Here is a 23,625-nt window from a genome sequence, read left to right on the forward strand (position 1 = left end):
TGCAGAGGATTTGCTTCGGAGCTGCCATCTCCTGCATTGAAATAGAAGGTAAGCCACGCACTGCCGCTCTCAACCGCACCGCCAGTAGTTTAAGATATCTGTCAGCTTGAACATATGCAGACATGCCGTAATGTAATGATAAATAGACTAAATTTTGTATTACCTGATTGTTACTTTTGATAGATCTGCTTGCTATTTGATAAGCATTGAATAGGGCCGTATTTGATCCGACTGAGAGTTGGCTCGCCTGGGGGCAGGGGTGTAAGACACTGTTTAAGCAGCCTTGGCCGAAGTCTGAGACCACCAAGCGCCAGCCTGCTTCCTCAAGTTCCTTCCAGCACCCCCTTGCTTCTGCTGCTTGCGCTTCTTGCTGGCATACTCGTCGGCTTTGTGCTGGAAGATGCTGCCATCGTAGATGCGCCTGACTTCGTCCTTGCGCAAGATGCCGTCGTCGGGCCAGAGAAGAAGGTAAGCCGCGAACCCTGCGTATCCACGTCAGCCATCATACACATACGGTGATGCACACAAACTCAAACAGGAAGGACAACCTGCAACAACCCAAACGGGGGAGAAAAGGGGGGTAAAACTCACACTCCAAAGCCGTCGCCAGCGCCCCAAAGAAATCAAACAACAGCATCTGCCCCCTCCACAGCCTCACCAGATCCCATACATCCAGCCCGCCCTTATCGTTCTCATCGTACTTGGCGAAGATGTCCTCGAACTGCTGCGGACGGAAGCGGCCCTCATTGTCGTACGTGTCGGAGCTGCCGCCGTGCTTCTGCTTGTGCACGCGAGCCACCCAGATGCGCAGGAAGGGGTCGGGCAGCACGATAGAGGGGACGGTCGGGTACGACAGCGCGCCGTGGATGATGGCCGCGACGATGGCCGACAGCGGCAGCGACCACCCCCACTTCCGGCACCCGATGTACGTGTCGCGCGGCCAGATGACGCCGTCTTGGTCCGCGTCGAAGTAGTGGACGTGCTGTTGGAGGACCTGTGTGGGTGACGTCAGTGAGGGGTGTTGAGAATTAGTTTGTGCGGGGGTGGGGTAGGTATCGTGAAGTGACGGGACAAAGAGCGGGAATAGGAGTAGTAGTAGCACCAGCACTAGAAAAAGCAAAAGCAAAAAGCAAAAGCAAAAAGCAAAAGCAAAAAGCAAAAGCAAAAGCGAACTCCAAGGACAGCAGCAGCAGCAGCAAGCACTCACAGTCTTATCCTGATGCTTCCTCGCCCACCCACCATCGACCGTCCCATTCGGCGCTTCTTTACTGGCGGCCGTCGTCGCGCGCGCCGTGCCCGGGTCCAGCAGCGGCTCGTTGTCGCCGGGGATGTAGGGCGAGTGCTCGAGCGTCAGCGGCGCCTCCTCGATGCCCGTCGCGTACGACTTGCCCGGCGGGTACGCCTCGATCGCCCGCCCCACCAGCTCGTACCCCTGCTGCTGCAGCCGCTCCTTCTCGTCGTCGATGGTGCTCTGCGGCGGCGACGGCGGCACGTCGTGCGGCGTGTGCTGGTCGACGTGGGCTACGTTGGCGTACGACGACGGAGCGGAGGGGTCGACGTTGGTGGGTTTGGGGGAGGGGGGCATTTTGGAGGATGAGGTGTCTTGGGATGCTTGTTGTTGCTGGTGTTGCTGTTGTTGTTTCTGGGAGTGGGATTTCTTGGGCATGGGTGCGGTTTGGCTTTGGTTGGTTGGAGTGGGCTTTGGTGGTGGGGAGGGAGGCTATTTGAAGGGATTTGGAAGTGGGCAGTCTTCCGGATGAGAAAGGGGGATTTGTTGTTTGTGGGGGGCAGAAGTAGTAGTTATGAAAGACGGGAACTTGTTGGGCCCCAAGAATTGGTTCTGTTGACAGTACATGCCATGAACCATGGCAGCAGTGCTTTTCGTCATCATGAGCGTCGTGGAGAGCCTATGGTCTGAGCGCTTCGCATGTGATGATGACGATCATGGATGGCCGACATGGATCGTGCCGCTCCGACCGTTGCAACGCACCAACGAGCTGCGAGCAATATATCATCGGTCCCTGATCTCCCATAGAGATGCCGCTTTAGCGCATTTTTGTGAGCGGGGAACCGTCGCGTCGGAAATAGGCGGTTGGGGGAGAAGTGATTCCTGCCACCCTGCTCAGCTGAATCAGACAGAGATAGAGCTAAAGACGAGAGAATCTGGATAGTTTGAGCTTTATTGTGCATCGAGATAAGAGATAGAGCGTGGAGAGGTCATCAAATTTGGATCAAGCCGTAGCGCCCCGCATTTGCGGAGTCCGGCGCTACGAGAAAAAGCAGACTACATGCCTTCGTAGCTCATCATAGCTGTCCCAAAAGAGTTAGGACAGTCTTCGGCTATCTACATTACGGGGTATATTTAAAGGTCGTATGGCCAAATCGTTATCGTGAAGAGAAAAGGGCATTCAACCCGCCAAATGGACGCCTGTACAGTGGCAGGCCTTGAGGATCCGCTTCATCTACGTCGTTGCAGGAGATGCATTCTTTTGCGTTGCAAAATGCCGCCTGCGCCGAAAAAAACCGAAAGTTATGTCCGGGGAAAGAGAGTCGTCTCAGACGTAGTATCTGCGGGAGCTGTGGTGAGAGCGGCGCGGGCTGCTCGAGTAGCCGTAGTCGCGGCTCCTGGGACGGTGGCTGTGACGAGAAACGTGCGTGGTGCGCTTCACAACGACGTCGTGGTCACGGTGGTGGCGGTGCACCAAAAGAGCGAGGAGCTGGGCGGCAGAGTCAGTACTGGGTTCAGCAATTGCCCATCTCGAAGCAACTTACGAAGGAGGTGAAGAAGAAGATGCAGTTCATGATGCCAAAGGCGAAGCAGGCCTTGAGCATTGAGCATTCCTTGTTCGGGTGGAACGACCATTCGGTGTTGATGGTGAGGCCAGGACCGCCGACGACTCCGAGGGTGATGTAGTAAGGGTCCCTGCTGAAGTTGTTGCAATTGGCGCTGGCGATTCCGCGCAGCTCGTAGACGGCAGCGATGAAGAGGCCGAGGAAACCCAGGTCAACCAGAGCGACGAAGAGGGCCGAGTAACGAGCGCGCGCGTAAGCGACCAGCGTCGCAATGCACCATGCTGCACCGAGCACGGATGCGATGAACAGGATCAGGATGAAATCCGGGGTGAGAGCATTCTGGGAGACGTAGCCGTGGACGAACCAGGCGAGCATGCCCAGAGTGGGAATGAGGGTGATGATCTGGAAGATCCGGGTCGAGATGAAGAGCAAGCTGGAGAACATGGCGGCGGCGGTCAACAGCGAGTCGGAAAGCTGAGCTGGTTGAGGGCGACAGTTGGCGGGAAAAACAAAGGCCTGTGGTGGTTATATGCCCATCGGGCAGCAATGTTTGCTAGAGGAAGAGGGATGCACCCAGGAGGAGGTTAGGCACGGCAATGCGACGGCAGTGGAGGAAGAAAGCTTTGTATTTGGGCGGGACAGTGACGTAGCACTAATAAAAGGCCGCCAGCAGCGTCCAGACCAAGATTTTCGGCGGAGGCTGCAGGCGCCGAACAAACCGGAGGGCGGGCAAAGAGAGGGCTGGGAGGAGGCTGGCGAACAACTGGTCGCGGCGTGGAAGCGAGGCTGCGCGGGCTGTGAGTGGTGGGCGGCCGACGGGAGAGCTGCTGCGGGGGGAAGCTCAGGCGCTCAGGCCCGCCGCTGTCACCTCCACATCACCCGAAACCAACCACCACAGACGTCGCGACTCTGCCAACATTGCTTTTTCCCGCCTGCGTGACTGCCACAAGTCAGGGCCCCGTCGCACTGCCGTCAGCTCGATCCTTTCGCTCGCCTGCGCCATGGACGCCGCCGAGCTCTCCTCTCGCGCGCCGAGCGGCTGACGCAGGGCTGGCGTCGCATCACACAGCGTTTGCGTCCCGCTCTGGCCGGTGAATAACTCGCCGCTGAAACACGGCGGCACGCGTCACCCGCGGCGACATGACGAGGTTGAGAAGGCGCGACGAAACAGAGGATGCGGTGGTAATGATGGCAATTTGTTTTGCGAGGCACAGCGCGCTATTATATGAACGCCACCGTTAGACGACCCTGCGCGATCTCTGCCGAACCGACGGGAGCGAACGCTAGAAGCCGCGGAGACATCCCCTTTCGTGGTAGGCTGCCGGAGGCCGGCGGACGCACCGGCACGACACCATGCCGCTCTGGGGAATTCCTTATCGCACCCACTCAGCGCTCGCCCTCTGCAGCCCAGCGAACAGCGCTGCTTCGTCGCGACTCGGCCCCGCGCACTGGCCTATTTGTGCCTGTCCTGCGCCGCATGGCCACGGCCAGCCCGTGTTGGTGCCCTGTCAGTTATCACGCATATTGGATGCGGTGGAACGTTAACCTGCGAATTCGAGCGCCACGCAAGGGATTTCGCCGGCCTCATATACATCTTGGCCCACTCGCTCCGCTGCGCGTGCTGCTCTTCTTCATCTCGTCGTCGATCGTCGTTCTGCTTTCCTCTTCCCTCTCTCTGCCTGCCTGATCGCCCGACGGGCGGCACTCCCCCGGACTTGTTTCAGCCTTGTGCTGCTAACCATAAACCCAATTCGGCCCTCACCCTTCCCGCTGGTTTCGCCGTCTGACTCGACCGTATTTAAACCTCATACCACCTGTCTCTCAGTAATAAAAGGGCCTGCCTTCGCTTCCTTTTCACGCCTATTTCCCCTCGGTTTGGACGCGTGTTCCTCGTTTTGGCCCCAATTGAACGCAGCCCTCTTCCTGCATCCTGCGAGTTCATTGCATAAGCAAGCATATACATTGGCATCCATTCCGCCGGAAACGGATTGAGCCTGCTCACGAATCCATGCGCCTCCCTCGAATTGGATCTTCAGCATTGTTTGAATTCATGTGATCTGCTTCCATCAGGCTGCCAATGCTTCCATTTCTTGGCCCCACCGAAAATCATCGCTCGAGCTGATAAGCCTACCTCGCCGTCAGCCGACCGTGCCTCAACTTCATATTCTTGTGAACTTGCGCTTTGCTCCCTCACAATCGTTTGGTAACTTTGGCCTTCCCGTCAGACGGCTGAATTAGGGTTGAACGACTAGAAATAATCCGCGACCATGTCGGGTCGCGGCGCAACGAGCCGCAAGGCTATCAAGAAGAACATCGAAAAGACAGAGAAGAAAAAAGAGGCGAAAGACTTTGCCGAAGAGCTCGCCAGGCCTCCTTCGGAATCTGGCTGGAATCTTCCCATTCGAGGCGCCTCAACACACCGTCGAGGATCCTTCACCGCAGCGAGCGTCAGCACCCACAGCTCCGACAGATCGAGGGGGAGCGACAAGATCAGAGCTGCCACTCCCGGCCTTTTTAGCACAGATCCAAAGGACCCTAAGAAATATGCAGTTAAGGGAAAGGAAACGGCGGCCCCGAGAGGTCGCGGCGGTGGAGTTCCGCCCAAGACTGCACAGTCGACCGCCGAGACACATCATTCCAACACCAGCTACGAATCCGACCTGGCTTCTCCAAAGGGTGCGCCGCCACATCTTTTATCCCGGGAAAAGGGCTGGGCAAACATGAGGATTTGGCATGGAAACGGACAGCCAACCCAGCGATGGAGAGGATTCGAGCATGTGAGTGGGTTGCGTCTTTTCTGCACTGTCTGACGCTGATCAATTCAGGATACCGACATGAACATGCCCTCCGGAAATTGCCTTGTCTATTTCAGTGAAGACAGCAATAGCCACACCGAAACCCGTCCCATGCTGCGTGTCCACGTTGAGAAGCTTCAAGAGGCACGGTCGTCCTTTTTGAGCAATCTCGTCACATACGGCGAAGTTGATCAGGAGGACTACTCCCCACCGCCGAGCATCGCAGGCTCCGCCAGCTCCCCGCCAGCTTACCCTCTGACTTCTTCCAATCTGGGATATCTCGACGAAGATACAATATCATCCGTAAGAGACATCCCGGATCGTGTCATGTCGCCCACTCGACAAATGGCTCCTCAATCCGTGCGGTCTTCGGAGAGTACCTACGGAGGAAATCCACTGTTGCGAAATCCTCATCTTGCAGCTTTTCCAACACCGCCTCGTTCACGCACCCAGAGCGACGTTGCATCTTCGGCAGATTTGAGTAACCAGGAGGTCGAGGTCACGCACGAAATCTGGTTCCCTGCACCGTCGTACATCAAAACCCCTCATGCACAACGCCGGCACCACCTCGCAACCAGGAACTTCCTCGCTCTGCTGTACAACAAGCCCATCGTTGGAACCGATCTATTTGAAATGCTGTCAGAGCTTCAAATGGTCATGGACATCATGTACGAATTGAACGAACCCAACAGACGCCCGAACGTCGCCGCAATAATCGTCGATTACGTTGTTGGGAGACGTCTTGACGATGTCAGAGGCAGCTTGACGAATGCGCTCAGCTTGCTTGCCTGGAGCGAGAAGCTGGATGTTGGCTGGGACCAAGGTTATCTCGAGTCATTTGTTCACGCAGTAGGGATGCTAAATCGAAGTTCTTTTGAACGCCCAGAGTTCAAAAGGCTCTCGCCTGTGACGCGGCACAATCTCGAGAAAGCATACAACGGCATGCAAATCAAGATATTGAATGCGGAGGAAAAGCTCAGCACCTTCTCGTTCCCGGATCTCTGGCATCTACCCAACGTTGTCGCCAATAGCCCAGCCTTCAGATCATCGGAGGCTTTCCGCGGCTGGCTCAGGCGATATTTCACCCAGAAGTATGAGCAGTGGCCTCCGAAGACCAATCAGCACGGACACTGGGTCACCAGGGAGCTTATTCAGAAGCTCCAAGAGGACTTTGGAGCTATTTACGATATTCTCGTCAACCGCGACATCATCTGGACGGATAACGAGGCTCGACATACGCGGAGGTGGGAAATGGCGAGCAAGACGGCCATGACGGATATCTTCTCGCCAGATCTGCCGGGTATGCCCATCACGGATATGCTTATCAGCTTCGACAATCAGCACGCCTATCTTCACATCCCGCACCCGTACCCGCTTCTCCCACGCCGGGTGTCTTCGCTCACCGCCGCACCGGCCAAGAAGAAAAACATATTTGGCATTGGGAAGAAGGAGAAGGTGGTAACCGCACGAGATCCTTCTGAGCAGATGAAGATCTCGTTGGCTTTCGGCGATGCAACCAACATCAACAAATTGGGGATGATGCTGGAAGGTAAGTTTTCTCTGTTGTCTGACACTACGCATTCCCTCTTCTTCAGCCCTTTCATTTTACATGACACAAGCAACACGGAACTAATAATCTCCACCCCATTTCAGCCAACGACCTCCGCGACGAATTCCTCGAATACGAAAAATCCGTCGCCGCCGAGCTCCGCGACGTGCCGGCGGCCGACGCGCGCCTGGGCCGCTGGCTGCTGCTCTACGGCATCCTGCAGGTCCTGTCGACCCTCTCGGTCGACACCGAGGGCATCAAATACAAACCGTCGTTGTCCTCATCAGCGGCGCCCGAAACTTCATCATACTTCCTCTCCCCCTCCCTCGACAACTGCCCCCCGTGGCCCCCCTCCCGCAGCCTCACCGGCACCCGCCGCGTCCCCTCGGCCGTGTCCGTCCGCGAGGCGTCGCAGCGCCAGAGCCACTGCTGGGTCGCGCCACTGCGGTGGGAGGGGAATAATGCGGATGTTGCGGTGGAACTGGGGGCCGAGGGCGCGATTGGGGTGGCGGTTAGCGGTGGTGGCGATGATGGTGGGAGGGTGAGTCGGGCGGGTGAGCACAACAGGGATGCTGCCGCTGGCGGACTCTATCCGCCGCCGTCGATGTCGCCGCCGCTGCGAGGTGGTGGCAATCTAGCCGTCGAACAGCAGCAGCAGTACGGCCACCATCAGCGTATCTCCGAGCTCGACGGCCGCCTGCTCAACGACCGCGACCGCAAGGTCCGCATGCACCAGTTTGAGCAGAAGTTGCTGGCGCAGCGCCGCGAGTTTGAGGAGTACGAGATGCGCTACGGTGGGTTGCGCGAGCGCGTGCTAGGGCAGCAGAGGAATGAGTTGTTGTTTCAGCAGCAGCATGGCGATGATGGTGATGGCAGGGACGGTGGTCGTGGGGGAGATGGGGATGGGAGGAGGGATTACCACCGCCACGATGATGACCATGATCTACTTCCTCCGCCTTTGCGCTCGCCGCCGCTGTCGCAGGGGAGGCGTGGTGGCGGGGACAAGGAGTTTGGCGTTGGTGGGGAGGTCATCAGAGGGAGGGGCCCGGAAAGGAAGGAGTATGGTCCTGGAATGGCGAGGCCGGATGTCCCGCTAAGGAGCCCGCTGAGGAGTCCGCCTGGGTCGAGGGGAGGGGGAGGAGGCGGCGGTGGTGGGTTGGCGGGGGGCAGGGAGAAGGAGATGCCGAGGCGGATGATGGAGTATTTTGTCGACGACGATTCGGTCGAGGCGGAGGGGGAGAGGGAGGGCGAGTTTTTGCCTGGGTATGCGAGATGATTGGGTATCATGGAAGGAGAGGGACGGGGTGATCGGGGCGGGGAGGTCTTGTGCTGTGTTTTCGTTTTGGCTGGACGGAGGGACTTTTGTGTGCGTAATACCCCGTGTTGTTGTGTTGCCCGTGGGGGGAGGCGGAGGAGCGTGCATTGTTCGTCCTTGTGACGGCTACATCATTGTGTGCGTGTGTGTGTGTGTGTGTTGTTACGGTCATCAGGGTTTTCTTTGTTGTCGCTTGTTCGCATTGCTGAGCATTTGGTGGGGTTCGGCTGGCTTGCTTGGATAGTTGCCGCCCCAGGGACATAGAAAAGTTATCTTGATTTGCATGGACTTGCGTTACAATTGGAATCATGGAGCCAGACATTCAGCGGGGAAGAATGCTTTGTCTTTCTGAGTTAAGATGTGATTTTCTGCTCTCGGTGGCACATATAGATAGCATGTGGTGGGAGGTGGTGTTTGACCGGATGTCTGCGTGACAACGGCGGCTTGGTTCCCGTGGCGGCGGTGACAACGTGTCGGGCTTCTTCTACCCTGCTTCTTGGTTAGTAGTCCCCTCTTGCAGCCGATGGCTAGCGTGGATTTGTTTTTTGCTCATGTCGTGGGTAGCTGAAGCTATCGTCCGGACGAGAATGTCGAATTTTTAATTCTACATACACGTCCGGACGATAGCTTCAACTACCCACATGTGTTATTTTTCTAAGGTAGGGCTGGGGAGCGGGGCCGCGCGACATATTCGTGAATTGTCGCAGACGCAGAAGTTGGTAGAGAGCCATATCTAGATGAACTGCTTCCGGTGCGGTTGAGATACAAAGGTGAGCCACCGCACTGCGTCCAATTGCGCCGGTGACTTTCGCAGTGCTATGGGTGACGCGTAGGGTTTCAGCATATATGCCGGGCTAGTGGGTGGCGTCAGCATCACCAGCAGTACCATGAGCTCTTGTAGCTTAGTTGGGGGAACAGGCAAAAGCGAGGACTTTTGACTCCTACCTCGGAGGAACCCGAAGTGAACACGTGTTCGAATTCCGTAACTGGCATTGGTTGTCTCACGTATTAGGGGCGTTTTCCAAATGGTCACCTTCGGGTGGCCCCTCCCTTTTTGTTCTTTATTTTACCACACTCTTGTATGAAATTCCTTCTGCTCCCTTGCTTCTCCATAGCAAACTGCTCGTTGCGAAAACCTTTTTTCCCTCTATCGTCAGCTCTACGTTTACGCCGCGCTTTCCCGTGATAGGATTAGGTAGGTCTTGCTCGTCATTTTAATCAGTTCGCTTCCAGCACTACGTGCATTTAAGGCATTTCCATGTCGTTCACAACTACTTCACCGAGAAAACAGGATCAACACCTTGGAGATTGTAGACATCAAATTTGGTCATTGTCATCTATAGTACCGCAACAATAGTGTTGCTACTCTTGGGAGTCTACTCGTGCCCTCTTGTTGCCTTTCTTGGAAACTCCCGCACTCTCCTTTTCATCGTTCTTCCTCTTCTTCACCTTGTTCGCCAGCGCCTTGTGCTTCTGCTGCTTGCTAGTCGCACGCGCCTGCGTCCTGAAGAGGTGGGGGTACAGGACATCAGGCCGGTGCCTCTTCGCCGCCTTATCCGCCCTGCAGTTGCCCTCGACGCCGTTATGGCTCGGGACCCAATGATACTCGACGTGGATGCCCGCCTCCGCGAGCTCCGCGTCGAGCGCCAGAAACTCCTCCAAGTACCCGCGATCCACGACGTCCCAGATCCCAGCCTCGATCTTCCAGATCGACTTCAGGAACGTCATCAGGTCGGTGAAGATGTACAAAGTGTGTATCTGCATCTCCGGGTGCAGTGCGATGTATGCCTTGCCTTCCCGCAGGGCCCGGCCCAGCCCGAAGACTTCGGCGTTCAGGCTGTGCTTGGTTACGAGCAGCGAGAAGCCGTGCTCGAGCCAGTCGTCGCTCTGCGGGTGCGCGCGGTGCACGACGGCGGCGCTGCAGTAGTGGTCGTTGGCGTCGTTGACCTGGTGCGACGCCGACCCGTCGGTGAAGAGCGGGAGGATGCTGGCGGCTTTCGGTTCGTCCTCGTCGTCGTCGCCGTCGTCGCGGCGGTTGCTGTACTTTTCCGCGAAGCGTAGGGCTTCGGCCCTGTCCTTGAGGACGACGACTTTGCCCTGGAGTTTGCCGAGAGGCGGGCGAGGCGGGTCCGGCTGACCGTGCGAGACGGGCGAGGGGGGCGGCTGCGGTGGTGGTGGCTTTTCTTCTCCTTCGTGCGGCTGGGGAGTTGCTGGCCTCTCGGTATCATTGCCGCCGTTCGTCTTGGATGGGCTGTGTGCTTTGCTCTTCCTCTTCCTTTTCTTGCGGGAAGCGCGGGAGGTATCCGGAGTGAGGTTTGGCTCGTCGGTATTGGGTGTAGGTGTGCTGTGTGACGGCGGATCTGGTGGGCCGACCGTCCCTTCGAGGATGTCGTCCTCTGCCATGTTGGATGGCGCGATCGCGCTGACGGTGGTCGGATGGTGGTCGGGAGGCGGTGGGTGGAGGAGGAATGGTGTCGCGCGTCGATATAAAACCCACTGTGCAGGCGCAGGACCCTTCCACCTTCCCAATTCGGAGCTGAAATCTGGCTGTGAATGTCCACCGTGGCTTACCGGATTGCCAATTACGTCAATTATGTCTCTTATAGACTTCCGATCAACTTACAAATAAGTCATGTGCTGAACGATCCGTAGGCAGCGGTTCACTGTTACTCCATAAGATAATGGACGCTTTCCCATCTCCAATGCACTATCACAGAGACACTTTTTCTGATCCTCCGTCATTACAAGAGTAGCTATCCTGTCAGGCTGGGCACGCCGCTTTTGTAATCATCACGATGGGTTAATCTCTTCTGGGAGAGAGAAGCTTCCAACAATAAACAGATGGTTAAAGCCTGGCAGTACTACCTCGACCACACGATGCCAGAAGTACTTTATTGCATTGGATTGTACCTGGCTACCGCTTGGGTATATAACCGTTTGAATAAGGAATGTGAACAAAACCGTCCGGACAGGAGCCTCATCTACCCTACAATGTCTCATTTCTTCGTCATCTGTCTCCTGGCGTTCTTGTCTTCTCCTTCTGCCTCTTCCGAATGTACCCTCTCCCTACTATTGGCTAAGAGTGACCCGCAGCCGAACTGCAACTAGTTAACCTAAGGCAATTTCAGCAGATCATCGATCTGGGGAGTAGTTCCGGATGATAGCAAACTCTTGAACGATGGTTCGGTAAGCTCGTATATCTGCTGTGCCAACTCTTCGTGGCTTCGCTCTTTCAAAATTTCGTCCCACTCATCCGTCATCACCGTCAATTTCAAGCCGTCGATGATTTTCAGCAAGGTATCCTTGAATGTGTTCGGATGATCCGCAACTATACCGGCGATGCATCGCTAAGCTGCTCAGATGGGGTATATACTTGCCGCCTTTTTTGCACGCGTCGCTTTGTGTGAGTGGGAGCGGAAGGTGGGCCGAAGACGCGCTGCAGAAGCGGGAGCGGTGCGTTGAGTGGATTAAGGGAGATGCGGAACCGTCTCCGTGAAGATGGGCAAGATGCCGTCAGGCTCGTGGTGGTTGCTGAAGCGGTATTCGAAGGCGGGGACTTTGGTCCGCTCGCGCTCGATGCCGGGTTTGCCGTGGGTCTTGCCGAGCGGGGGCAGCGGCGGGCGTTGGCGGTTGGTTGGAGATGCTGGCAGTGCGCGGGGAAAGTTGGAAGCTTCGGGACTAGGCGACGAAGTGGAAGACGACCTTGTTGTTGCGGAGGCGGCTGACGAAGGCTCTGGAAATGGAGGATGATGTAGCGAGGATGGTGAGGATGTGGGAATTGCGGATTTCGCGAGAGATGAGACGGTCTGGGAAGCGTCCTCTTCTTGCTCCTTGAGTGGCGCTTCCAGAGCGGCGACAGTAGGTCGTTGGCTGGAAGGCATCGTTGTTGACGGTGGCGGCGTGTTGCTGCTGGGGGTTGCGCGCTCTTCCGAGGGCGGCGAGCCGCGCTTCCCAAGGGTATATCGTCCGATGGCATGCTTAACGAGTATATAGATAGAGGCGATATTGGGTGGATGGTCGTCTCGAGACAGTAGTAGAGGTTATGTGTGCAGTTGTGTCGGCGGCGAGGTGACTGGAGATATCAAATAATATATGTATACCTCCTTTGTATGATGCTTAAACTGTAGAAGTGGTTGTTGGACGCGCTGATTTCGTTTCTACCGATCTTGATGAATACTTAAAAATGAGAAAGGATACTTCATCCATAAATGCGGCGGAGAGAGATAATATACTACCGCGAAACAAGCTTAGCTAAGCCCGGTTTGATCGGGACGAAATAATGATCGGTAGCAAGCGTCGGAGCAATCCAGGGAAAGCCAGGCAAATCAGGCAACCCGTGAGCCTTAGACAAAGCGTGCCTGTCATGCTGCTTGTCAGAAGTATTATAACATTTGTCTAGATGGAATTATAGAGTTCATAATGATTCAGGAACATCCAGATGGCAACTTCCACGTGAAGCGAGGTTGGGAAGGATTATTTTTAGGAATCCATCATGCCAATCAGTCCCATTAATTGTTACCACGGCTAAGTAATGATACAGTCCCCTCTCGCGGCCGATGGTTAGCATGAATTTGTTTTTTGTTCATGACATAGGCAGTTGAAGCTATTGTCCGGATGTGCATGTACAATTAACAATTATACATGCACGTCCGGACGATAGCTTCAGCTCCCCACATATGTTTGTTTTTTCGTGAAGAAAAGCGAAGGATTATTTATCTATCATGCAAATCAGCCTCATTAATTCTGTCACCACAACCGGGCAGAAACATACATTAAAAGGGAGATGCAGGAGAAAATGCAAAGTGACCAAGAAGATGAAGTTGGGTGAAGGTTGCGGCCGAACGTGGAAAAGATCGGCGGCCCCTGCGCCAAGCGATCTTGCATGATGAGGTCATCCAGCGGCCAAAATCACACCGTCTTCATCAGCAGCTGCTTGACCGGTTCTAGCCCGCCGTCCTTGATGGCGATGGCGCGTCGTGGCAAGAGCTCCCTGGTCGTAGATCACCTATATTTCCCTCGCCCAGCTTCCCTAAGCTCCACAACCTGAACATCCACCTCGCAGCCCACCCGACCGAACTACACCACACCTCCACCATGTCCGGCCTACAACGCTTCTTCTCGCAGCCGCTCGACGTGCAATGGCGCACCGCCGTCCTGCGCCTCCCCCGCGCCGTCCCCGACCTCACCCTCCGCTTCACCTCGCCCGAAGGCCCGCACCCGTTCGTCCTCAAGCTGCCCTCCCGAAACCCGGCCGCCTACACCGTCCCCGTCTACGTCTTCGTCCCCACCTCGCCACCCCCCTCGCCCGCGGGCTACCCGGTAGTCCTCGACTTCCACGGCGGCGGCTTCGTCATGGGGTCGTGCCTGGAGCAGTCGCCCTTCTGCGCCAAGATGGCGCGCGACCTGGGCTGCGTCGCCATCTCGGTCGACTACCGCCTCGGCCCCATCGACCCGTTCCCGTCCGCCATCGAGGACGGCGAGGACGTGCTCAGCGCCCTGCTCGACCCGGCCTCGCCCGCTTACAAGGCCCTGCGCGACGGCATCGCTGCCAACGTGAAACCCCCCGCTCCCGACGCGCCGAGGCCGGATATCACACTGGATACTTCGCGTCTCTGCATCTCGGGCTTCAGCAGCGGTGGGAACCTCGCTCTGAACCTCGCGTTGTCGCTGCAGCCGGGCCCGGAAGTAGGGGACAAGCCCTGGCCTAGCAGGATCCCGCCGGATTTTGCGAGGAGCATCCCGCTGCTGCTGTATTACCCGTCGTTTGATGCACGCCAGCTGCCCTCGGAACGCACGCGTCCGCCTAAGCTGCCCCTCACGAAGAGCTTCTGGGGCGACAGCTTCGACCTCCTGCACCCGACGTACATCCCGCGCGATAAGGCGGCACACCCGCGCGCCTCGCCTGGCCTGGCGGATCTGCGTAATGGCGGATTGCATCCAAAGGCCCGCATGTACCTCGTGCTGCCTGAGCTGGACTCGTTGGCGGAGCAGAGCGAGGTGTGGGTCAAGAAGGTGGCGGAGGAGGGGAGGGGAGGGGATCTGAGGGTTGAGCGGTTTGAGGGCATGAAGCATGGGTGGACTCAGATGCCCGTGGGGTGGTTGGATGAGGCGCAGAAGAGGGCGCGCGAGGTTACGTTTGAGACGGCGGTCGAGTTTGTGAGGGACGCGTGGGAGGAGGGGGATGTGCCGGCCGGTGTTGGGAGTGTGAGAGTTTGAAGTAGAGACGGCGCGCGAGAATAGATGATGCTGCGTTTTGTGGATGGCGGAGAGGAGCTGTTCTGGTATACCCTTTGTTTTGTATTAGATTTCTATTATGGATTATATACTTATTAGACTTTAGGTGGGGAAGAATTAAGGTTTCCCCATGCTTGCCGGCGCACTACAGTGTTTATTCAAACGTCCTTGCTTTGGACGTGATATCCATATGCTCCCTTTCGGTTCCTGCAGCAGTTACGGTTCTTTTTTTTTTTCGCGTGCTTTCCACTTCTCATACCATCCCGGGACAGACTGTCTTCCTCGTCTCTCGAGCCGCGCTGCAACGTAGGCCCCTCATCTCAATACCATGCCCATAGCACGCGCCATTAGTCAGGATGACTAGCTGTCTTTGTACATGTAGCTATCCCTACACATGTAGGCACCCTACAGAACCCTGCACGTTAGCCCGAAAGAAGACTAAGCCCCGTAAAAGAAAAAGGACAAAAAGAAGAGAGAGAGCATGCAACACGCACAACACAAGACGCCGACAAACAACCCAACCACCAAGCAAGTTCCCGAGCGCCCTCATCCCCAGCACGAGCCTCTCCCGGACATACAACCTCACCCCGATCGGGGCGCCGCATGGCCGCATGCGCACCGTGACGAAAAACATGTTGTTGGCCACCTTGACGTGGCCCGGGCCGAACGCGAACGCAAACATCGGCCACCGCATCCCGACGACCTTCGATGACGCGTAGTCGCGCCTGTGCTGCCCCGGGTACACGGCCAGGCACACCGGCGGGCAGTTCGCCTCGACGGTGGCGCGTGGGAAGATCTCGTGCCGGGCGGACGTCAGTTGGTTCGTTGTGGCACTCGATGGCTTTGGTGCGGTGTGCGGGTGAGGAGGAGATTCCGCCATCTGAGGAGGAGAGGGAGGGAATTTTTATGGACCATGGGAGCGGTAGGACTGGTACCCCTCTGCTAAGAAATTGGGGGCAAAAGTGGGTATTGGGAAAAAGAAGGGTGGAAAGAACGAGAGAAGCAGAGGTAACTATAGCTGATGCCTAGCGTGAGTTTTGGAAGGCTTCGGAGGCTCAAAATGAGCGCTTTTCATTGTGTAACAAGTCATATTATCTCGCTTCTGCTGTTTTGCATAGACTTCCTTACTTCGAGCGTGGTGCTCCCTGTGCTTAGAGAGTTTATATCCCCTGGGTCGCGTGCTCTCTGCTCCTTACGTTATTCACCAACACACTGTCTTCCTCAATTTTCGAGCCGCGGTCAACTCACAATGCGACCCCTGTAGCAACTTCATTCCCCAGCACGTGCAGTAGAAACCCCACTACCCACGCGGCCCCACACCGATCCCGGGAGTGCTGTGCCACATGCCCGACAGCACGAAAAACTGTTGGCCAAGGCGTGGTGCAGCCCGAGCGACACGAACATCGGCCACCAGACCCCTACGACCTTGAGGAGTAGTCGCGCCCGTGCTGGCTCAGGCATACGGCAAGGCAGACTGACCACTTCGCCCCGTCGGCGCACAGGAAAAATCTTGCTCTAGGCGGGCGTGGAGGATGAGAGATAGAGAGGAAAGTGGCATCAGGCAACAGCGTCGCAACCGTTGACACGTCACAGTCAAGTCGAGGTGAGGAGGTAAGCGCGTCGCATGCGGGTTCTTCGACGCGTCCGCCATCCAATGATGAGCGCCAAATTGCTCGAAATAATGGGGCATGGCGCGTAATGTATTCAGCCGCAACTCGCTTCAACAAACGAGAGATGGCGAACAATCAGCAGTAAGTTGACTGAATAGCCTGAGTGGCAGTGAAAAGCCTACCGGTGAACTTGCTGCGCCTCGCCGACGATCCTGGTTGCTTCAACCCATAGGATAAGGCATCTTCGATTCTTGACAGGGATCTGAGAACTAACGAATGAGATACCATCCGCGGGAAGATGGCCCTGAATATCCCTTGCATTAGCGGGAGTAAGCTCCAGCGATAAATGAAACGCCTATCCCACGTGTTTTTCCAACTACATTTCGACCGCACCCCATCCGCGGAGCTATGCAAGAATTGCTTGCTTCAGCACTCGTCAACCTCCTTGTCTTCGGAATCGCTCTAGGGGCTTTTTATCACCTATGTTTTCTCTCTGGTACCCCCAATCCTCACGCGCAAGATGTAGGCGATAAGCCTTCAGTTTCACTTGACCACTCCATAGATGAACGCAAGCATGGTACATCTACTGATGGAACTACGGCGAAATCACCCACGACATATAGACTTCAAGGAATAAGCGCCGAGAATAACATTGAGGAGATCCCGAAGTTGCTACGGGAAGCTTGGGACATACCTGAATCGATAAGAGTGGAGGTACACTCGCTTGCAGCAAATCCACGCCGCCCAGAGAAGAAAATCGCCACGGTCAGCTTCAACAGAACTCCTGAATTTCTAAGATCGTCGAAAGAGACTTATTGGGTTTCCATGGTGAACGACAAATTGGTTCTGGACACCCACTTCCGCGGGTTCACGCCTCTGCATTCTGGTTCTGACTCAAATTGTGTTCTGGAGTAAGAAGAGACATCCATATTCCTCGGAATCTGCTGACCTGGCATAGTTGTATTGCCGTATCTGGTCTTGGTGGCCATGCGTTTGGGTCGTTTAAGAGCAAGGATAGGTCCTTCATGTGGCTTCGTGACGCTCTTCCCGAAGATCTACCTCAATCTCGCATTTTTATATACGGCTACGATGCCGAGTCAGTCAATAGCAGATCCTTCGAGAACATCACGGACCTTGGAATACAGTTACAACAGTCGATAAAAGAAATCAGGTCAATTAGACACGTAAGATACCACGAATACTTAATCGGCTTTCTCTGACTCTTTGCAGGATTATGTGAAGCCTCTCGTTCTTATAGGACATAGTCTGGGTGGTTTAGTTGTCAAGCAAGTACGTCAATAGTGTCTCTTGCGGTTCTTGTGCTAATTGACATCAATTTGGAAGGCTATCATCAATATGCATGAATCTCAAGCAGAAGATGATAAGGCAAATCTCCATGCTTTACGGGCAGCCCTCTTCTTTGCCGTTCCGACATTAGGGATGAACATCGAGTCGCTCATCCCCATGGTGGAAGGCAAACCAAATGAAGATCTTGTGAAATCGCTCAAAGGCACCTCAGAAACCTTACGCCGGCAAAAAGAACCATTCGATATCGCCTCTCAATCGTTTTCAAAGTACTGGTACTATGAGACAAAGGAGTCGCCAACAGCGAGATTGGTATGCACGGATTTCATATTTCCATCTATATTATTGCGCTAAGCATAGTCAGATGGACTCCGGGTGGAGTATGACGGGACCGGACGCACTGCTCGTGGATCCGCACTCTGCTACAAATGGTCGTGCTCGCTCCTCGGAACAGGATCACCACTTTGTTGAGCCGATCAATCGCACGCACTCTGAAGTCGTCAAGTTTACTCATCAAGAAGACCCTTACTACGCAATGGTGTCTGGACATTTGAAACGCATCAAGGAAGATATTCCAAGGAACAATAATGGTACAGTCTGAATCTGCCTACCGAGAGGAAGAAGGGTATTGATCCGTCTCAGGAAGAATCTGCGTTCCTCTGACTTCAGCGCAATTTGGTTAGTGAATCATAAATCAAATCATCCATTACCAGTACTAAGTAACTATTGTAGAGTGCGTGAGATCTTTAGCTATCGCAAACCAGGAATCTCGGAAGCGCAGCATCGATTTGGTAGCCGGCACTTGCAAATGGATTGAGAGCCACCCCATCTTCCAGACATGGAAAAGAAGTCTCACCGGAACCCTATGGATACGAGGACAGCCAGGATCTGGAAAATCATCATTGATGAAGTATCTTTCCGATACATTGGATTGCGAAAACCCCAATATTGCGAGCCCAGTAGTGGTTTCCTTCTTCTTCCACGGCACAGGTTTAGAAGTTCATCGTTCCCTCTTTGGATTCTACAGCGTTTTGTTAAACCAGCTTTTGCCAGAGATCCCACAATTCTGCCATGACATATTCGAAAAGTATGCCCAGGATCGATCAAGACTGGGCGAAAAGTTCGGGTGGGAAATGCAGGAGCTCAGAGACTTTCTATCATCTATTATTTTCAAGGCCATCTCAGCCGGGATTCCGATAATTCTCTTAGCGGACGCCTTAGATGAAGCTGGACAGGTCAATGCCATGGAATTGATGCGATTCTTTCGGAGCATTGAGAACAGTGCAAAGAAGGCCACGGATGGCATTCATCGCTCCCTGAGGATCTGCTTTTCCTGTCGCCCCTATCCCGTCATTGTGGGACAGGAACAAAATCCCATAATTGACGTAGATCAGCACAACAAAGAGGACCTATCCATTTTCGTTAGCGACAAGCTAAAGCCTGATCCAAGTGTAGGGATCGAGGACGGAGTTTTGAAAGAAGTGCAAAACGAGATCATTAGCAAAACAGGCCGAACATTCCAGTGGGCCAATCTCATGATTAAGGAGGTCGGCAGGATGTTCACGGAAATGGACACCATGGTGGACATTCATGAGCAAATTTCCAGGACTCCATCAGATCTCCATCAATTCTACAGCCAGCTGGTTTCACCAAATCGACCTGACGGCAAAGGAAACGCAAAGTATTCTCCGAAGGAACAGGCTTTGACGCTTAAGCTATTTCAATGGCTTTGCTTCTCGAAGGGTCCTCTGACTCTGGCTACAATAAAGCATGCCCTCGTGCTTGGACCGGAAAAGCATGATATTGTGGAGCCTAGCAAATACCGGGATTTTCAAACTCTCAAAGCGATGGTTGTTACAGTCACAAAGCTATCAAGAGGTTTGGCCGAGGTACGGCGTCAAAATTCGAAAGAGATCGTCCAATTCACCCATCAGTCTGTGTATGACTTTCTACTAGAAGGTGGTTTGGCGGATTTAGCTGGCTCTGAAATAGCCGGTTTGGAGCCACTTCAGCAGACCATGAAGGTGAAAGGTCTCGGCCACTTTCAAATATCACGGACGTGTATGACGGCCATGGTTATGGAAGATACTAAGGATTTCATTGAGACGCATCGTCTTCTGTCAAAATCAGACAGGCGCGTTGAATTTAATCCTACTCATTCTGCAATTGATCGCAATGGCTATGAGAGGAGATCCTTCAAATTTCCAGATTGCTGTGAGTCCTTGCTGTCCATGTGCCGGCGATTTGGTCGAATTGATATCCAACGAAGTCTGCGAGAACACTTGGAGAAGACGATCCCGGTAGCTGTTTATGGCTCAGAACATCTGTGCCACCATCTTGAGGCCGTGGAAAAATGTGGTTGGGATCAATCAGATCTTCTAAATCTCTTCAACACTAACTTAATCGGTGCTTGGCAAGACATCGTACTCCTAGGGATGATTGACCATGATCAATTAACGTTGACCGAAACTTCATCAATTACGCATGTTCTTGCAGCATCGGGAATTACTAGTGCGTTGAGATATTTTCTCAGGCAAGATCCAAGGTGTTGCTCTGTCGAGGATGGTCAAGGAAACACTGCACTACACTGCGCGATTGGAAAATCCAAAGGCGATGCCACCAAGTTCTTGATACAAGAGGCACGGGAATGCGGCTGTATCGATATCGATCATCCACGCAACGATGGAACGACCCCACTGCACTACGCAATTAGATACGGCATGGAAGATGTTGCACAGACATTGATATGGGAAGGCCTGAACCATGGAACTGTCGACTTTGATCGGCCCGATAATAACGGCGAGACTCCTTTGCATCATGCACTTCAGAACGGCAGTGTAGATGTTGCAAAGACATTGATACGGGAAGGCCTAAATCGTGGGACTGTCAATCTCGATAGACCTAACAGGGACGGCAAGACTCCACTACACCATGCACTCCAAAACGGCAATGGAGATGTTGCACAGACACTAATATGGGAAGGCCTAAATCATGGGACTGTCGATCTCGATTGGCCCGATAATGACGGCAGGACTCCACTACACTATGCAATCGAATACGACCAGAAAAAAGCTGTGGATATCTTAATGAAAAAAACGCTGGACAGCTCGTGGTGCTCTAATTTATCGACCTTGGCGTATCGGCCGTGCCGTACACATCGGACGAATATTGTTGATGTTTGCTACCCCGACCGCCGTAGTCGAGCTCCACTATTCATTGCTGCACCGTACAAAAGGGCAGATGACAGGAAAAATCAGCTTGATACTGGAATTGTAAACGTGGAGCATAAGAACCGAATGGGCGAAACACCTTTGGCAGTCGCTGCGAGGGTGGGCTGCGTGGCAATCGCGGAGCTTCTACTAGAGCACGGCGCATCAGTCGACAGTCAGGACTATCTCGGATACACACCTCTTTTCCACGCGTTACGAGCCTCGAACGTGGAGATGACAAAGTACCTTGTTCAAGAGGCATCTGCCAAGATCGACATACTTGACAACTATGGCCGTAGCATACTCTCTCACGCTGCAGAAAAAGGATCTAGACCTATCAGAGAGTACATCTTTGCTATCGCGTCTGCAAAGTTGGAGATCGAAGACGCGAATGGGAAGCTGCCCCTTATACATGCGTTAAATAATTCAAGAGATCGATGGGTGTTCGATTTCCTGAAGACAGATATTGGTTGTAGTGAGGAAGCTTTGTTGATCAACGTGGCGAGACATGATCCAGAAAGGTTAGTACATTCTCAAGCAGGAACAGCCTTATGAATTTGAAGCTCTTTTGAGCAAGCACTGAAATGGCACAGATATCAATCCGATAAGAGATACAGCGGACGATGGTGTAGTGAAGAAAGAGAGAGAATGGATGTGGAGAATTCCAAACAGCCAGTGATGAAAGAGCGCAGGCAAAACAAATTGTTAGACAGTCCACTTGAATCAATGAATAATGTGGGACTAAAAAAAGCACGACGCCGTGCTAATTTCAGTACGTGCTAATAGCCATTGATATAGTATGAAAAATGGCAAAACGACCTGATTAAAGACATGTGTTCTACTGATGCTATGATACCGAATGAAATAGATTGCATAGTTGGTGTTTTAAAAAGAGCAAATATACTCGCGTTAAACCTGACGTTGAAGAAAAAGAAATGAAACGGGGCAGATATACGCGTTAATGAGGATAGGCAAATTAAGAACTGATACATGTCTTGAATAAATGGAGACTTGAGGAAGCACTTTGTCAGACGATGGAGGCGATACGGCATAGAGGTTGAATCTTAAACGCGCAGGAGATTCGGGAGAAATTGCTTGAGCTTTAGAAGTGCTTGAGTCGTCTCTCACTTCTTTATGTTCCTATAAGCATCACTCAAGAATATGTTAACGTGTCTGCCTCCTTCCAGCTACAATAAATAGTAGTCTCCACAACGCTGAGAAGAGGGAGGCGCGGAAGAGTGGCCGGTACGTTTCCGGCGGTTTGTGCCAGCGCCGCTCACTCAGCACCCTGCAATCGCCATTGCCATTGCCATCTACAACGAAACGGAAAGACGCCATGCGGCTCCCGTGTCAATCGTCGTGGATATTCAATTTGATCCACATCACACCGAGCCCAATGCTATTGGCCCTGGCTTGAAGAAGGCGCATACAAACTAGGCTTATTTTTACGACCAATCAGCGCCAAGCGCATCGCCTTTCTCCGCCGCGCTGACAACGCGCCGTGCCGTGCCCCTCCCCCGCTCCACCGCGACAAAAACGCGTCTTCCTCCACCACGCCGCCCCACGAAAAAACCAACCCCAACCCTCCCACCCAACAAAACCGCAAACCACATCCACCAACCATGGCCACCACCACCACGCCCGCCCCCTTCCCCACCGCCTTCAAAATCCTCACGGCCGAGCAATGGGCGTCCTGGCAACGCAGCGGCACCTTCGCAGGCGCGTCGATCGACCTGACGGACGGCTACATCCACCTGTCGGCGGCGGACACGGTCAAAGAGACGTTCGACAAATACTTCGCCGGGCAGAAAGGCCTCGTCGTCGCCGAGGTCGACCTGGGCAAGCTGGGCGACGCGGTCAAGTGGGAGGCCAGCCGCGGCGGGGCGCTGTTTCCGCATGTCTATGGGACGGGGATACCGTTGGGTGCGGTGACGAGGTCGTGGGAGACGGTGGATGCGAAGTTGATGGGGGAGTTGGGGGCGTGATGGAATTGGGGTGGAGGAGGGATGGTGGGCGGATGGGAAGGACTGTGGGTGCGGGATTTTGGGCTGGGGTTTGCTTGTTGGGTTTTCTTCCGGTCAGGATTGGGATATGCGCATGATGGAAATGGAAACAATTGAGCAGTTCGGCAGTGGTTGTGGTCCGGAAGGCTAAAACGGAATCGGACGAAGGCAATGGCGAAAAGAGTGTATTTGTTCAGGTACGGAGCATGAGAAAGAGCAAGGTCAGCCTTTCAACAAACCAGCATGATCCAGTTTGTTCAGTTTACGTACGGGCCAGCTCGGTTGTACGCAGTCCTTCCTGAAGCAGTCGAGGTGATGAAGAGACCGGACGCTGAATCCATCTTAGCTCACTAACAACGTCGAGCATAATGTCGCGATGCTAAGAAGAAATATATTGTATATGGGTCCGCTCAATGGCCGTTTTGATGCGGTACGGTGGGTTTGCATTCGGCGGTGAGTTCAAAACACGTGTGTAAGTACAGCGGTCCCATTGGAATGTCGTATCTGGATGTGTGTCAGAGCATATCATGCAAGACCAAAGGTGACGAGCTCGCATCCATTATATTGTCTTTGGTCTGGTGTGGACCATGACGGTCTCACCGGCTGTTTCCTGAACATGCCGGTCTTTTTGAAGCTTAAACATGACCCAAGAGTCGTCGAAACACGCGAAACAACAGCTCCGGAGCGGTATTGGCTCTCCGGACACGAATTCGGAAGGGCAGCCGAGTTTAGGCTTTAAGGTGGGAGATTGCATTTCGGCGCACCCCTGCTTGCCGGCAAAGCCGACGGCTGTCCAAGAAACGCTCCGGCGG

General features: G+C 54.1%; 8 protein-coding genes across 8 annotated transcripts; 3 read left to right on the forward strand and 5 right to left on the reverse strand.

The window, feature by feature from the left end:
* Nucleotides 1–273: 273 nt before the first annotated feature.
* On the reverse strand, nucleotides 274–1,666 carry LTHEOB_2897 (Caleosin domain containing protein; the record flags this gene model as incomplete). The annotated part of the gene is made up of 3 exons (XM_035511759.1): nucleotides 274–482; nucleotides 592–994; nucleotides 1,208–1,666. 3 exons carry the CDS (start codon nucleotides 1,664–1,666, stop codon nucleotides 274–276), a joined length of 1,071 nt encoding a protein of 356 aa, XP_035363623.1.
* An 889-nt stretch (nucleotides 1,667–2,555) lies between these two features.
* LTHEOB_2898 (uncharacterized protein) lies at nucleotides 2,556–3,237 on the reverse strand (the record flags this gene model as incomplete). The annotated part of the gene is made up of 2 exons (XM_035511760.1): nucleotides 2,556–2,717; nucleotides 2,773–3,237. The coding sequence occupies 2 exons, from the start codon at nucleotides 3,235–3,237 to the stop codon at nucleotides 2,556–2,558; spliced, it is 627 nt and encodes a 208-aa protein (XP_035363624.1).
* Nucleotides 3,238–5,060: 1,823 nt separating this feature from the next.
* Nucleotides 5,061–8,413, forward strand: LTHEOB_2899 (uncharacterized protein; the record flags this gene model as incomplete). Its single annotated transcript, XM_035511761.1, has 5 exons — nucleotides 5,061–5,570; nucleotides 5,619–5,948; nucleotides 6,042–6,411; nucleotides 6,475–7,137; nucleotides 7,242–8,413. 5 exons carry the CDS (start codon nucleotides 5,061–5,063, stop codon nucleotides 8,411–8,413), a joined length of 3,045 nt encoding a protein of 1,014 aa, XP_035363625.1.
* Nucleotides 8,414–9,814: 1,401 nt separating this feature from the next.
* Nucleotides 9,815–10,855, reverse strand: LTHEOB_2900 (uncharacterized protein; the record flags this gene model as incomplete). The annotated part of the gene is made up of 1 exon (XM_035511764.1): nucleotides 9,815–10,855. One exon carries the CDS (start codon nucleotides 10,853–10,855, stop codon nucleotides 9,815–9,817), a length of 1,041 nt encoding a protein of 346 aa, XP_035363626.1.
* A 1,064-nt stretch (nucleotides 10,856–11,919) lies between these two features.
* Nucleotides 11,920–12,333, reverse strand: LTHEOB_2901 (uncharacterized protein; the record flags this gene model as incomplete). Its single annotated transcript, XM_035511765.1, has 1 exon — nucleotides 11,920–12,333. One exon carries the CDS (start codon nucleotides 12,331–12,333, stop codon nucleotides 11,920–11,922), a length of 414 nt encoding a protein of 137 aa, XP_035363627.1.
* Nucleotides 12,334–13,546: 1,213 nt separating this feature from the next.
* Nucleotides 13,547–14,668, forward strand: LTHEOB_2902 (Lipase 2; the record flags this gene model as incomplete). The annotated part of the gene is made up of 1 exon (XM_035511766.1): nucleotides 13,547–14,668. One exon carries the CDS (start codon nucleotides 13,547–13,549, stop codon nucleotides 14,666–14,668), a length of 1,122 nt encoding a protein of 373 aa, XP_035363628.1.
* A 378-nt stretch (nucleotides 14,669–15,046) lies between these two features.
* LTHEOB_2903 (Ubiquitin) lies at nucleotides 15,047–15,566 on the reverse strand (the record flags this gene model as incomplete). The annotated part of the gene is made up of 2 exons (XM_035511767.1): nucleotides 15,047–15,091; nucleotides 15,306–15,566. The coding sequence occupies 2 exons, from the start codon at nucleotides 15,564–15,566 to the stop codon at nucleotides 15,047–15,049; spliced, it is 306 nt and encodes a 101-aa protein (XP_035363629.1).
* Nucleotides 15,567–22,432: 6,866 nt separating this feature from the next.
* LTHEOB_2904 (Dihydroorotate dehydrogenase) lies at nucleotides 22,433–22,795 on the forward strand (the record flags this gene model as incomplete). The annotated part of the gene is made up of 1 exon (XM_035511768.1): nucleotides 22,433–22,795. The coding sequence occupies one exon, from the start codon at nucleotides 22,433–22,435 to the stop codon at nucleotides 22,793–22,795; it is 363 nt and encodes a 120-aa protein (XP_035363630.1).
* Nucleotides 22,796–23,625: the final 830 nt, after the last annotated feature.

The sequence above is a fragment of the Lasiodiplodia theobromae genome (genome assembly GCF_012971845.1).
Source record: "Lasiodiplodia theobromae strain AM2As chromosome Unknown scaffold_7, whole genome shotgun sequence".
NCBI lineage: Eukaryota > Fungi > Ascomycota > Dothideomycetes > Botryosphaeriales > Botryosphaeriaceae > Lasiodiplodia > Lasiodiplodia theobromae.